Consider the following 15,485-nt stretch of genomic DNA (forward strand, 5'->3'; position numbering starts at 1 on the left):
CAATTAATTATTGATTAGAATTTATGAAATATATTTACATATTCACAGATGAGAATTAGCCTTATGTTACTAAAGAAAAAAGCACATATATTACTCAGCGTTAAACAAAGTCAAAATATCCTCCGCTCCATGCGCAGCTGCAACATCCAAAGCCGTCTGATGCATATTATTCTCCTCCAAGGCATTCAATCCTTTACCCATCAAGAATTCGAACCTTCGCTGCCGTTTATTGCTCAACCGTTTCCGCTCTGCTGCCACAACATGCAACAGTGATTGTCCCTCGTTATTAACAGCTGTCCAATCTACACCAAATTCGTCCAATAGTGCCCATAGAATCGGCGCTTGTTCCACGGCAGTCTTGAGTTGAAGTTTGTTGTGCCAGACAAGGTAAGCGTTTCGATCCTCGAGTGTCTTGCGCATGTCTTGATCATGTGGAACAAGAGCTTCGAGGCCACCTTCACGGTAGCAAGAGAATACAGGCGTCTCGCCCGATTCATTACGGGCGTTGATGTCTGCGCCCCTTGACATAAACAAGCCCACCAGCTTTTTCTTGCGCTTTTCCAGTACCATGTTGCTATCTTTCACAGTTAGTGTCCAATTTTGTTTGAAGAGAAAATGGAGAGGAGTGTCTCCATTATCGTCCTTCGCGCAAACATCTGCACCTTTCGATACCAGCAACTCAATTTCTTCTTCAGAAGCTATATGCCGTATCGCATAATGAAGTGGTGTTTGACCGTGCCCATCACCTTGATGCAATAGCTCTGGCCTGAGATCGACCAGACGCTCAATGAAGTCCATTTGGGCCTGGGGTTCGTGGAACCCCCACCTACGTCTAAGATGCAGAACATTTCTACCATCTTTGTCCTGCCCATCAACATTGCAGCCTCTTTCGATAAGAACCTGTGCTGATTTCAGGTCACCCGCTTCGTAGGCTGTCTGAAGTATCGTCATACCGCTTGCGTCCTTGAGATTAATGTCTAGTAGCGGGTGCTGAACAATAGTGTCAACATAGCAATTCCTTCTGCAGCGGACCGAAAAATAACGAGCATCTCTCGTTTGGAGAATCCGGTGCACCATGGTTTTTTTCGAATAGCGTCCGTTTGGATCTGCGCCGTGATCGAATAGTAATTTCATCATATCCTCACAAACAGCGTCGTGATCTTCGTACCCCATACTCGTGATCAAGACATCCAAAGGATACAATTCACTTTCGCCACTTGGATCTTCCACGCCAGGCTCCCAGCATCCAGTCGGTGACATCGAGGACGGTATTTCCTTGCCCACCTTTCGAACATTTGGGTCCGAGCCAGAGGCCAACATCATCTCCAACATATTCACATCTTTGGCTAAGATAGCTGCTGCCAGCGCGGCCGGACCAATCTCTGCTCCATGACGAAGAAGTAGTTTGAATAACGACTCGTTACCCATAGCATGCGCAAGGCAGGACTTTCCTGCCTTGTTAATACTGGACGGGTCCGCACCTGCTCGCAAAAGCATCTCGGTGGCTTGGCAGCTCCAGAGACGCTGGCCTTTCTCCTCCAGAGTTGCATTCAAAGGCGTACGCCCGTCCCCATCCCGAACCTCCAAGTCTATAGCTTGGTCAAGTATGTATGGAAGAGCTTGTGCCGTTTTCCACCAGTGATTAACAGTTTTGATGATGATATGGAGGGGAGTCGTTTGGTAGTGTAATGAAGATCCTTCCGGTGTAGAACATTTATCCAGTCTAGCCCCTTTCTTGGCTAGCACCTGGATGACACGCAGGTTGGGCTGTTCCGACTGGCAAGCAGCAACTAACAGCGATACCATATCCCTGACCTTTCCTATCCATGCTCCATCTTCAGTAGAATTACTGCAGTTCTCAAGGGTTGAAACAAGGTCTGGTGTAAGCAAGGCATCGAGAGGGTCTGCGAAACCAGACAGCACAAGGTCGAGAGAAACTCCATATAACTCTTTGATCCCAGGTTTAGGCGAGTAATCTTTGACGTATGAAGGGATGGCGCGGTGGAGTCTATGATCAATCATGAACCGTGCTCGATCAGAAAACACCTCTCCTGCCGAACTGCCTATTCTTTTTGCTGACACGGTTGCCACACTTGCCAGGACTGATGCCCTCCGTTCCAAGCACGGCTGCACTTCAGCTGCGCACATCAATGGTTCTTCCATACCCAATGACTCTCTAACTCGTAGTAGAGACTCCACTGTATAGTCATGCTGTTGATTCGCGGCTACAGCGATAGCCCGGTCAATCTCTCGCCAGCTAGCTGACGTGGTGTTGGTGACGAGAAGGTCAAGGATTTCGTCGATTCGATATTCATGATAGGTGCCACGCTTTGGAGGTGAACGCCAGCCTCTGTCCTTTTTGGGCCTGGTTGCATCATCCAAGTAGACGGTATCAGATGTACAATTGCCCCTAGCCACCCAGTCTTTGAGCTCCCTTTCAAACTCTACGCAACCCTCCAGGGCCGATCCCTCGTAGGTCTCGAAGTCAATTACTGCACCGGCATTGATTAGAAGCTCCACTGATTGGTAGTGACCCGACGCACAAGCGTAGTACAGAGGATTTCGCCCTCTTCTGTCCTTTGCATTAACCGCTTCGAATAATTTCTCCATGCTCATTGTAGCCCTAAACCAGTCGCAAACGAGACCTATTCTGTTACTCTGTCGGCATCGAGCGGCAATATGGAAAACGTTTAGCCCCTCGTGTGTGGCCAGGGTAGCGTCCGCCCCGGAGTCAAGCATCATTCTCGTGAATAGCGTAGATGAAGCCGAAGCGAGATGGATCGGCAAGACTCCGTCGTTATCTGCCTTATTCATGTCCTGTTGCCCTTGCTCCATCATGTAATCAAATAACGCCGTTCCGTCTTTGAGCCCAATAGACATTCTTTTCTCATTTTGCTCACAAAGAACGTGTAAGGGAAGCCTCCCCTGGTTGTTCGGTTTCCGTATGTCTATACCTAGGGAAACGATATTGGAAAGTAGTTCTGTCGTCGACGTTGGTGAAACAAGGCTAGGAACTGCGGCGTGCCAGATTGTATTTCCTTCGTTGTCAGTTTGTTCCGGGTCAACACCATGATCAACCAGGAGTTTCAAAATCTTCCCATTGCCGCGTTGTCCAATTTTAGTATGCAGCAGTGGTCGTCCTCGTCTACCGGTGACATCGAAACGAGCCCCAGCCTTGACAAGCGCAGTCATTAACCTTCCCATTAGCTCCCTGTCATCCCCAGAGACCGATTCATTTTCAATGACAAGAGAGAGAAATGTATTCCCGTCGTCGTCCACTGCATTTATATCGATGTTTGTCAGCTCAAGAAGAACCTGAAGATCGGCCACTATGGAGTCCGAGCTTCGAAATTTCATCTTGTGTATCGCGGTTTGTCCTTTGTTGTTTCTGAGATTTGCATCTACACCATTCTGGATCAAACGCTCCAACAAACGTCTTCTGCCAGGGGTACTGATCCCTCCTCTGCCGGCCAGGTAGTGCAAGATGCTATCACCATTGTTATCAATGATGTTAGGATCTGCACCTAAGTCTAGAAGTCTGATGGCCTTTTCAGATGCCGCCTTCCCATCGGTAGCATCCCGACACCTGTTATCAGAGAAAGTGTGAAGTAGAACGGTTTTCCCATGGCAATTCTTAATGTTGATGTCTGTCTTGGTCAGGAGCACCTCTAACAAATCAAGGTTGCGAGCTACATGAAGCGGCATTGATCCATTCTTGTTCTCAGCGACGGGATCTGCTCCTGCATCAAGAAGAAGTTTGGCTATAAGGGGCTTCTTGGCTAGGTGCAGCGGTGTTGCCTTCCAACAATCAACTTGGTTCACTATTATCGTTAGCTTTACTTCTCACTAACAATGCATATCTTAGGCATCCCTACCATCAGCACCAGCAGCGAGAACCAGTTGAAAACATTCTTCGATTCTTTTGTCCGAAAGTCCTCCATTGGCTTCATAAAGACATTTAGACGGTGCAGCTAAGGCGTGCATTACATTACGTCCCTCGTTTGCATCATTAGCGACATAGTTTCGGATGTAACCATTGTCGAAACGGACGTTTGGGTCCGCACCAGCTTCAAGGAGTATTGATATAGCCTTTGGATCAAAGTTTGTGCAGGCTCTAAACAGCGGCGTTGCGCCATCAGTACGGCCATTGATGTCCACAAGCCCCAGATTGAGGGTCAAATGGATGATCTCAGCCTTCTGAGACCCACTGATGATCCAATCTAAAGCTTTCTGAGCCACTTCCTTAGACTCGATGTATGGCAGAAACAATTTGGCCATTGTCTCATCACCTTTCGTCAAAGCCTGTTTCATCGGAGGGTATGAAGAGTGTCTAGAATAACCCATAGAACAATTGGACGCATACTGACTCGCACCTCGGTCCTTCCAAGGATCAGCACCGATTTCCAGAAGGTGTTTAACTATGGCATGGTGGGTGCGCCTATTTTTACAGGTACCTTCAAGTGCCAAATGGAGTGGTGTGTCGCCGTGGCAGCTATGGTGACTTGTCTTGGACCCGTTTTTGATAAGCAGACGAACAATGTCCAGGTTCCCATTCCTTATGGCCTGGTGCAACGGAGGCTCAATACCTCGATCTCCGGGGTACATCGCTGCATCTCCGTTGTTGTGACTGAAGAAATACTCGACAAAGCTGGTCAAATCCAAACGAATTGCATAAAGAATCACTTCCGCTTCCAGCGTGATATTCTGACCTCGTGGCAATTCTTCATAATATCTCATACCGCTCCTGTTGAATTGAGAGCCCAACGCGTCGAGCTTTCTAGGATTCTCTGGTGTCATCAGCAGTGAGAGGATATTGCTATTGACTTCTTCTTGCGGTAAGCCCTGGTGTGAGGACCTCTTGGTATGCACGTGCCAGTTGTTTGTCGCATAGATAAAAAACGGTGGTACTTCGTGTTCTCTTCCGTTCAGCCCCATATAGTCCAACATGGCGTTCCTACACTTCAGAGTGTCTAAATAACCTGCTCGGAGATATGACAAACATATAAGTGAAAGAAGATTGTGCATTGGACCTGGTTCAAACAGCGGGATGTCTTTGTCAGGCGATGATCGAGTCATTCCAAATAAATACTCTGTCAGGGAGTGATGGACAACTCGAACAGACTCGTCTGGAAGGATTTCCAATAGAGGCCCGCAAGACGTTCGTATAAGGCTTTTCAAGATTCCAATATCTTGACCAAACTGGGGTCTGGTCACTTTGATGCAGTCGGCTATCTCGAGTAGGCGTAGAGGCCTGGTAGCGTGAGTGACAAGCTGCAAAACCAGAATACACAGCCCCTCAGGCAGATCTGTACGTCCCATATACTCTTGCAAGAGATTTCTGTACATCACAGACAAGTCGACGGGCGTGCTGTCAAAAGCTTCTTGCATAGTCTCCACCGTTATAGTTTCAATTCTAGATATGGTATCCATAGCCAACTTGGCGTAGAGAAACAGGCCATCAGACTTCTTGAGCACTTCGTGGACAATGGTATCGCGAATTTCCAAGGTCAGAGACATTTGATCCAGTCTATAATGGAGGTACTTAAGGATATCTGGATCCACTTTGTCTTTGCCAAGGCGAATATCAAGCAGTCTCAGGTTTCTCACAACCTTCTCGATTGTCGCGATGGGGCGGCTCGTGATGATGAGCTTTACTCTGTCCGGATGGATATTGCCTAGCTGATCGAGTACTTGCAGGAAATGCTCCATAAACTCGTGATCCATTTCATCCAGAGCATCTACCACGCAATAGGTCTTGCCAATGCTTCTTAAGGCAAGCCGAAGAAGGTGCCATAGCTCAGGCATTGTAAGATTTTCCACAGAACCCACGTTTATATCCCCAGATGTCAAATTCTTCAACGCAAGCTGTAGTGGCGGGCTGAAGGGCAAGACTTGAGCAATCCAGTCACGAAGAGCGGCCTCGGGGCGATGATTCGACTGGATAGTATAACGAAAGAAGAAGTACAGCACAGGGACGTCTTCAGAAGCCAAGTGAGCGATCAGCTTTGCTGCGAGAACGGATTTGCCTGTGCCGGGCACTCCTCGAATCCACAAAATTCCATGGCTGTTGCCGCGGTGCCACTGTTCGAAGATGGGAGAGTCAATAAGCCACTGACTGGTGCCCTGGAGATGCGAGGTAGCGTGCTTCTTGAGTTCGCTTCCATCACCTTCATACTTGGTAGGATTGAGCCATTTGAGGAGTCGCTTGAGGGTAGTCTTTTCCTGGGGAAGAATGTTGGCCTCGTTATAGTCCGCAATGTGCAGTTGATCCACTACAACAACGTCGTCTAGAGGCGCATCTAGTTCGTCGAGTAGCATTTTTGTGATTTCTGACGTTGGTGACACTGAAAGAGAAGTGAGATTGGGGCATCGTAGCATGTTATAACGCTACTGCGCCGCGCGCAATTCGCCTAATCAGGCAACAGCCGATATCTCACGTAAGCAGAAGACTTAGCAACATAGGCAGAATTATATTTAAAAGCAAATGTTTAAAAATACTATTTACTCTCTTAAATGACTCTTGATGCAGGGCAGCTAAAGGCAACACTGCCTTGAAAGCTATACTTAGCGCTGAATTTACTATCTTTATATATATATTTATTTAACTACTAAACTTTTATTTACTTTTTATTTACTATACTTTTAACTTGCTCCTCTCTATTTACTAGTAAACAGCTGCCTTGTATTATCTATTAATCTTTCTATTACTTATGCTATAATATATACACTTATCCTACACAGGATCTTCCAAATGGCGAACTATATCGCTAAAACCACTATCTCTATCTGGATTGTGGACTCTAGTTCTAAGACGTCTCACTTGACCAACCCTAGAAAACACAGATTCTGGCAATTCAGTTATGTTTTCTTGAGCGGCAAGAATTGGTTCTCGGGCTGGGGTTGGCACCGGTGGGAGATAGCTGTGATCAAGGGTATAGGCTGTGACTAGCTCTTGGCCGACATCAACCCGGTCGACGATCTCGTAAATCTCAGCCAACTCAACGTGGTCGTCAAAGTATACTACCACATCTGGCCTTCCGCCTGTCATGTTATTATTAATTCTTGCGAATTCTGGAGATATTGGGCGAGCTCCATTGGTGGTCATCATTCGATAACTGACATCCAGGCCAAGTAGCATATCTGCGTAGAATGCCACCCACGACGCATTCTTACCATAGCAGACAAGAACCTGTTCCCTGGTACTGGTGTAAATAGTATGCAAAAGCACGATAACTCGGCTTAGTGCTGCGATGCTATGGTCCCACGAGTTGGAGATTGTTGGTAGATTGCCGATTGCCCTGTCGACACCTATGTGGTTGGCGGCGTCATGGTGCGAGCCCGAAACCCAGTTTCTTACGAAGCGAGATCCTCGTTGAAACAGGTTGGAGCGAGATGGGGGAGCATCGAACCAGATGAGGCTTGTTGAAGCTGATGCTTTTGCTTTCCGAGAACGGGCGCCTGGGATGAGATAAAGGTGCTTGAGATCCTTATCCTTGAAAGCTGATATTATGCAATAAATGAATGACTGAAGCTCCTGGATGCTAGGCGTATTCATCTTTGATATAGACATGACTCTGAAAAGTGAACATAGTAGTTGAGCAATCCAACCAATGCGTCGTTTTGTTTGAAGGGCTTTACTCATAACGGTAATGTGCAATTTTCTTTGGGACTTCCATAGAAAGATGAGTAGGCCAAGCAAGTTCTCTCCAGCTTCTGTTTGTAGGCACTGATTAATTATTGCAGTGCATACAAACGTCCGACGATTATGCCATCGTGACTTGCGATAATCTCTTGCCCACTGTCGCAGCCCTGGACGAAAGATATTAGACAAGGGGCAGACCTCGCCGAGGGGCAGGAGCAACTGAATGGTTTCGCAGTGAAGGCCAATTGACTCGAGGATAAAACGACTTAGCCCGCTCAGCCTTTTAGGATAGAATCGAGGTATTGCGGTGTGTATGACGGAAGTATCTATTTGAAGACGCTCGGCTTTATGTCCCCGTCTTCCCTGTTTTTGTTGGCCAAGAAGAAGCTCCATATCTAGCGCTCGGGGTAGGACTTTAGTAGATATGTCCCATTTGCTTGTATGGCGACGAAGAACGTCTATTCTATGATCGACCAGAGTTGGCAGAGAAACTTCGACATGGAGTGCATCCGAGATGTTTGCCATAACTCCGTTCATTGGCAGCACGTAAGCCGAAAAGACGAGCTTCTCTTCAGACGCGTCATCTTTTAGTCCGGAATCATCGGGTCTGCCTGTCCCAGCAATGATAATTCCGCATACTGCATTACCAACCAGTACCCAAGATCCAGAATCGCCATACTCTAAATAGTTAGATACAGTCGCATTTAATTATAGTAAAGACTTACCAAGGGGTGAAAGCATATCTACTCTCAGTACGGTGTGCATCGTGCCATTCAGGATAATAGCTGATGTACCAGCGGCTATATAGCCTGCACAAGGAGTAGGGGAAGACCTTGGGAATGCAAGACAAGCAACCGATCCTCCTTCCTTGCTCATGTGCAAGGCGAGCTCCTGTTCATCTATTGTCTTTTGGATAAGAAGCGGAAACGCGTGGAGCGATGTTAACGATGGCGTCCATGGCCAGTCTTCCAGACTTTCAACGTTGACAATGGTATTGGGGGGGGTCATGTCAACAGGAATGGAAACTAGTGCCCAGTCTTTACCGTTCGTCCAGCTGGTGGCCTTGTTACCTGCAGCAAAGCTTCTTCGCGCTGTTTTTGGCAGCCGGCCAAATCCACTGGCACCGTATGAGCAGACAACCATCTCCCCGTCTTCACGTTTTCCTCCTAATCTCTCCATGAATGCGTATCCAGCTGCCAATGCATAGGGAGTTCCATCCACTAGGATGATACCTCCCAGCGTGGTAGGAGTGTAAGTATCTCGATTATCTGAAGTAGGAAGATCCATGGACATGCCCAGAATGGGGCGCTTCTGAAGATTAGATTTACCAGAGATGCGACCGGAGCCCAATGATCCTCTCGCCAGATGTCCCTTAAACTTCATGTCAACACGAATGTCATGAAATCCCAATGTCTCTCGAACAAAGTGCAAGGCACCAGAACCTTCAATGATATCTTGCACTTGGTCTCTGGCATCTCGTGATTTGCAACCAATAATGACTACCAGCCTGCCATTGATTTCGCTTGCTTCGTAAGACGTGTCGCGGCGTATCTGATATGGATTGGCCGTATGGTTCCAGATAAGACGCGCTAAGCGCTCTCGATTTGCTAGCCATTTGTTGCGATTTGACGGGTTTAATTCAAACGATTGGTGTCTCAGCCGAGATTTGAGCTCCCGAAAGGCTTCCGTCAGATCGGGCCCGTATGGCAGTAAGTTGAGTATGCTGCGGGTTGAAGAACCTGAGACGCTTCCAGAGTTGGATGACAATCTCCCTGCGTCTAGCCCCACCACATTGAGTGCTTGGGAAGTAGTCATAGTGAGTGAATCTGCATAGAGATGAGTAAGTTCCTCTAGGCTTTGAAGGGAATATTGTCAACTGCATTGAGGGGTTGAGAGACCTTTATCAGGCTGTGGTGGAAATGCTGTGGCTTGATAGATGTAAGCTGAGTTGTACCCTGCAATTTTAATGCAGGGCCCCGCTGATTTGTCTCAATATTTTATATGGTTACCAATCAGTCCCTGAATACACAGTATGCAATCCCCCATAACCCTTGCATGCCTGTCACATGCCTACTCCAGGCCAATGAGCTCCTTGTCTCGCCCATGGGACTTGAAAATACAACATACATATACTTGCACTTCTGCCTAGAGCTGAAAATGGCGAATGAAAAGTTCCTTCTTCAACCATTACATGGCCCACCACTTTCCAAGACTCTTTATCAGCCAGTCTAGACATCTTGTTGCGCCAGATACCATACAGTACTACGCTCCGGAACCCAGACGGTCAATCAACTAAAGGCTTTCATCATGTCGAGATTAAGCGAAGAAAGAAAGGTCATGTTGATCGAGACCTTGTTTGAGAGACCAGAGACCGAAATCGATTTGCAGGATTATCAAACATACTTTGAAACTGTCGATACCGAAACCCAATACCTGAACGACTCTCGAGACTTTAGAGGGCTCCATTTCAGACTACAAACAGACCAGCTCGTCTCTTTGGCATTATTCGTTGTACCGAAACTAAGAAGAAATCCAAGCTCAGAGCAAGGACCCATTCTCGATGATCTCCAAACTGGTAATATCCTGGGTATCCAGCGTGATGAGATACCAAGGGACAGGGCGATCTTAGAACATATCCTTGATGGAATAGTGCGAATATGGTTAATGGTTGACCCATCTCACGCAGAAGAGCTACACAACACAGGATGGAGGGGACACAGAAAACTTTGTGATTTCGTCCACGGGGTATTTTATCCTGGCCAAGATGCCCCAAAGTTCCCTGGCCCTGAGGCAACTATAGCAAGAGACCACGATCTCATGGCCGAAATGGCTAGTGAGACAACCCAAGTACAGTCCTGTTTGACACATCCTTTAACAGTATCAAATCTGAAAAAGCTTACCAATATCACTACCTATTGGATCACCCATCTTGAGAAACACATGGAGTTTGACTCGGACTACAGTAATCTGTCGGTTTTCGTTCAGAATAGGTGGCTTCTAGATGCGCGAGATATTGTGCAGAGATGGAGAACAGATCATACACCTGATCCTAATATTCGTCCTCACAATCAGCCAAAGATGTAAGTACTCTCTTTGCCAATGGAAATGCGACGAATCTAACTTTTAATAAGTTGCCCGTTCCCTATTCCACTAGAAGTTATACACGAGGCCATACGATCTCTGGACTTACTCTTTCCACGATACAACATACCGACAAATCGATTCCTCAAAGCCAATAATAAGAATCTTTATTCCTTTCGACTAAGAAACCCTGGTGATATTCAATATCGAGCAGGAAGCAAAGTTCGGCTGAAAGAATTCATTTTCTACCACGATCGAGTAATCGAACTTGCGCAGGAGTTTATAAATCCGCCGAAAAACTGGGATACAATATTCAGAGATTATAGAAATCCTATTCAATATTGGACGTTTTGGATAGGTCTAGTGATCTTTATCGCTACTGTTATATCGGCTGTTTTAGCTGGGGTCCAAGTTTACTACGCGCAGCATTCAGCATAATAAGAGCTAATTGTAAATATACTTATGGGATTATTACTTCACTTAACCATGAAACTTTCTCGATCTCTTGCCTCAAGCAAGGACTTGGCAAGCTAGGCAGGGTTGGTTTCGATTAGTGACTCTTGAGAAAAAATTTCTACCGCTTCTTATGGATTGAGAATATCGAGACGCAGTTGTAGACAGGCAACCGGGAAGGACACATCGGCCAGCTGCTCTTAGTGACAAAGTAAAGACGCAAAACAGAAGGAAGGTACCGCTTACCCACAAAAATTAAGGAAATGGCAAAAACATACAACAGCGGGGATTCGCTGGTCGTCACCGACCCAACTACTAATCCGCCGGTTAGTGGCTTGACTATGGGAGAGCGGACGGGATCCCGTATTTTCCACTACCTTTGGTCGTATGTGCTAGAGACAAACAAATGACAGATTATAACCATAGTTCCCAGTCTAGTAGTACAAACCAAACCACTGACGGTAGGCATCAAATGTCTGCTACACATGTTGTTCAGCACAGCATTGCTGTCTGAACAGCAAGGCCTAAGTGACTTTGGAGATCAATTTTGCAAAGATCACGTGTCTATACAGTGCGGGTTTGGGGCGATTCATTATTGGCCAATTTCAGATCATGAAATCTATAACCCTGGCAATGCTCACTCAGCCTCACTTTTGGGCACCCTCGAGACTTCAACTCCGTCATGGAACTTTCTCAATCTCTTACCTCACTCTCTCTTGTTCAAAGAGCCACCGGTAGAACTAGGTCAGATGCTGTGGTTGAACTTGAAACTGCGGTCGCCCGCTTCCAGGCGCACCTCAAAGACGATGAGAGAAAGAAGCTCCAGGGCCTGAAAGCAACCCCGCACGATATCCAGGCCGTAATCATATTCACAGCTGAACTTGACCGCTCCGATCTAAAGCGGAGAGGCAAGAGCGTTGCTACAAGGCTGTCGTCGTTTCTTCAAACAATTCAGCAATTCTTTCCAGCAATAGATACTTTTGTGTCTTCAAATCCAGAACTGGCGGCCTTGATTTGGGGGTCTGTCAGATTGACCTTTGTGGTAACAGTGGTTCTAATGCCTAGAGAACTGAACATGAATGATGCTGATATGCTGTTTTCTAGATACTCAGCAATTTCGTCTCATACTTCGAATCTTTTGTGGAGCTGCTACATGGTTTTAGTAGTCTCTATTCCAGGTTCTCTGAGTATCAGCTGTTGTTTAAAACCTCTACCGAGTTACGAGACTCGATATGCCAATTCAACACAGCTATTATCACTTGTTGCGAGCAAATTGTTGTCTTAGCTCATCGCCCAAGTACGTGTGCTCCAGGAATTTATTTTCTTTTTGTTTTGTTTTAACAATTCGAGGTTAATCTCTTATCCCTATAGCAATGACTCAAATTGCAAAGGCTTTTACAAGCTCGTTCCAGTCCGAGATGCGACAGTACGTTGATGCTGTCAAGGTCAAGGCAGAAAACGTCCAGCGTGATATTGAACTCGTGAAAGCAAAGACCGACCGACATGAGCAGAAGATGCAGGAAAAGGAACGAGAAGAGGCGGCTGCTAATCGCAGTCTGGTTGTTGCAAGCTTGTCGAAAAACTGGAATCAAGTGAGCAAGTTCAGAAACGATGCTAGAAAAGAATCCAATGGTAAGCTACAGTTCCCGACGTATTTCTCAATATTGGTGGCTCATGGTATCTTTCAGAGCGGAAGAAACGACAAGCACTTGATGCATTGAGCACTTATAACCGATACACGACAAGTCTCAATAGTGCTCGGAACAAACGCCATCTGCATACTGCGTCTTGGATATTTGAGAAACAGGAGTTTGAAGACTGGTACGCCCTAGAAGAGGCACCTGTCTTGCATATTGCTGGCAAGAGTGAGTTTAGCATCTCGAACAGCTCAACTAGGAACAACATTGACATTGACTTCAGTTGGCTCTGGAAAGACTATCTTATCGTGAGTACTGTCAGACACTGGTCTAGACACTTTGATCTTTAACTAATAGTTCCAACTTCTCAGATCCTCCATCATTGAATTCATCAACAACAAGCAGAGTGAATCTGAAGTAGTTTCTTTCTTCTTCTCCCGCTTCGACGATTCAGCGAGTCTCCAGTGCGATACTATACTCAGATCGCTAGTCTTTCAACTTGCCTCACGCCCCTCTCTGACCAAGATTGCTGGAAGCAAGGACCTGTACAGCGATTTGGAGTCGGCAAAGGACGAATCCTATTCCCGCGACTCATTGAAGAAGCTATTTCATCGTTCCCTAGGACTGATTGAAAAGTGGTTCATAGTCCTGGATGGCATCGACGAGTGCAACTCAGAGGAGCGACGGGGACTGTTCGGGTTCCTATCGGATCTTCTCGCAGACGAGAACGCATCTGGAAAATTCAAACTACTATTGTCATGCAGGGAGACCCTCAACCACGATATCAGAACGTGGTTCACTTCTGCTTTACATGTTGTAACAGGGTCGAAAACAACGAGCCAAGATATTTTAACATACGCTGAAGACATACTCCACGAGAAACTCTCAAAGGGCGAACTTGTCCTGGGCAACATCAATCTTGCTAAAGAGATTCTTCGATCCATTTCACTGAAAGAGCAGGGAATGTATGGCTCTACTCTACTTGTTAGCTTGCTTGAACTCTTTACTTATCATATTACAGGTTCTTATGGGCGTTTCTTACCATTGAAGATCTATGCAGTCGAAAATGTGATGCCGAGATCATAAAAGCCCTCGAAACCTTGCCGTCTGAGCTCAACACTACCCTTGATCGTGCACTTGATCGAATATTCCGTCATAAAAATGCCGAGATTGCCCAAGATATTTTTCGCTGGATAGCAGCTGTGCGCGAACCATTGAAAGTCGACCAGCTCCAAGAAGCACTGTCAATAAAAGTTGGGGACAAAGTGATTGACCCTCGATCTCGAATCAATGGTATAGAGAAACTCACACAATGGTGTGAGAATCTTGTACGTATTGACGAGGAAGACGACGCAGTGTGTTTCAGTCACCATTCAATTCTTGACTATCTGTCCAAATCCGATTCTGGACCTTGGAAGGATTTCCACATTGATCACCAAGAGGCAGATCACCACGTTGGTCAAGTTTGTTTGACCTACCTGAATATACAAAGTCCTTCCACGGCACTTCAGCACACGAGAAACGAAAGGCCTGTTGATCCGTTCCAACAACTAAGGGTGAATTTCCCTGTCATCACCAAGCAAGCCATGAGGGAATTCGCTACTGGTGGCGTCGGGACAAGAGCTACCAAACTAATAGACTATGCTACTCAACTAAAAGAAGTGACTAATACATCTCGGTTCTCTGGCACCCAAGCCGTGGTAGACGTCGAATATCCATTTACGTCACATTTTCCTTTCCTCCAGTACGCCGAGAAGTACTGGCATACTCATATTCAATTCTTGACTTCAGAATCGGAATCCTACCGACTTCTTCTGGGCATGATTGAAGGCAGCCTTCTTGCCCACAAAATGCCTTGGATGGATAAGAAGTGGCAGTTTTCCGCAGTTGAAACTATGCCACGTTTTTTTCTGTGGGATTTGCGCAGACTTAGTGCGCCATTCTACACTATTGCATATGCCAATTCCTGTGGAAACCACGAATTGATACTCCAAGCTATTGAAATCATTCAACGGAACCCAAGTCTATCCAGTCAGCTAGATATAAGATGGGTTCATTTCTTGGTATCGGAAGGACATCTTGAATGTCCCAGAAACTGCGTTGAAAAGGCTCAACAACATGTCAATCACATTGAAATCATACGCTGCATAACCCGTTACATAGCCGAGGGTATCCCAAACTGGCCGGCTCTAGTCACCAATCCTATGAGACCATGTCATTGTCCGAAAGGCTTAAAGGCAAGGGGTGTTGATGAAGATGTACACTTCGTTCTCGTTGATGGGTACAGGAGGAACTCTCGTCCCTTGCTCCAAATATTCGCCAGAGCTTACTCGGGTGTACTCACAAAGGAAGGGCTGAAACAGCTCAGCCAAGAATTTAACTTGACAGAACTCGATCTGTTAAGGGCCAGAACTATCTCTGGAAAGAGCATACTTGATTTCCAGATCGAGAGCCAAGACCTCCTGGGGATAAATGATTATTTTGCCAAACAATTTCTGCTGTTTGACATCCTTGACCATGAGAATATCACAGCGCACGTGCGAAAAATAGGGTTCGGCTTTGATGAGTTGCGAGATCTGCTAACAAATGGGTTGTTGTTGGCATACCAGAATGCACATTATTCTATCGGAAAGCAGTTATCCGAGATTATGCAGAATTTGACTCTTTCCGAG

The 15,485-nt window shown here is 46.3% G+C and overlaps 4 protein-coding genes and 1 non-coding gene across 5 annotated transcripts; 2 read left to right on the forward strand and 3 right to left on the reverse strand.

The window, feature by feature from the left end:
* Positions 1-90: 90 nt before the first annotated feature.
* FGSG_11372 (uncharacterized protein) lies at positions 91-6,318 on the reverse strand (the record flags this gene model as incomplete). Its single annotated transcript, XM_011327562.1, has 3 exons — positions 91-3,821; positions 3,876-4,418; positions 4,455-6,318. The coding sequence occupies 3 exons, from the start codon at positions 6,316-6,318 to the stop codon at positions 91-93; spliced, it is 6,138 nt and encodes a 2,045-aa protein (XP_011325864.1).
* Positions 6,319-6,733: 415 nt separating this feature from the next.
* On the reverse strand, positions 6,734-9,457 carry FGSG_11371 (uncharacterized protein; the record flags this gene model as incomplete). Its single annotated transcript, XM_011327563.1, has 3 exons — positions 6,734-7,726; positions 7,841-8,322; positions 8,368-9,457. The coding sequence occupies 3 exons, from the start codon at positions 9,455-9,457 to the stop codon at positions 6,734-6,736; spliced, it is 2,565 nt and encodes an 854-aa protein (XP_011325865.1).
* Positions 9,458-9,949: 492 nt separating this feature from the next.
* On the forward strand, positions 9,950-10,726 carry FGSG_13977 (uncharacterized protein; the record flags this gene model as incomplete). Its single annotated transcript, XM_011327564.1, has 1 exon — positions 9,950-10,726. One exon carries the CDS (start codon positions 9,950-9,952, stop codon positions 10,724-10,726), a length of 777 nt encoding a protein of 258 aa, XP_011325866.1.
* A 721-nt stretch (positions 10,727-11,447) lies between these two features.
* FGSG_20068 lies at positions 11,448-11,563 on the reverse strand. Its single transcript, XR_893033.1, has one exon. It is a non-coding gene; the product is annotated as a 5S ribosomal RNA (ribosomal RNA).
* A 986-nt stretch (positions 11,564-12,549) lies between these two features.
* FGSG_13978 (uncharacterized protein) lies at positions 12,550-15,064 on the forward strand (the record flags this gene model as incomplete). Its single annotated transcript, XM_011327565.1, has 5 exons — positions 12,550-12,808; positions 12,865-13,121; positions 13,171-13,778; positions 13,835-14,569; positions 14,977-15,064. 5 exons carry the CDS (start codon positions 12,550-12,552, stop codon positions 15,062-15,064), a joined length of 1,947 nt encoding a protein of 648 aa, XP_011325867.1.
* Between the last annotated feature and the right edge of the window lie 421 nt (positions 15,065-15,485).

This window comes from Fusarium graminearum, chromosome 3 (assembly GCF_000240135.3).
Source record: "Fusarium graminearum PH-1 chromosome 3, whole genome shotgun sequence".
Classification (NCBI taxonomy): domain Eukaryota; kingdom Fungi; phylum Ascomycota; class Sordariomycetes; order Hypocreales; family Nectriaceae; genus Fusarium; species Fusarium graminearum.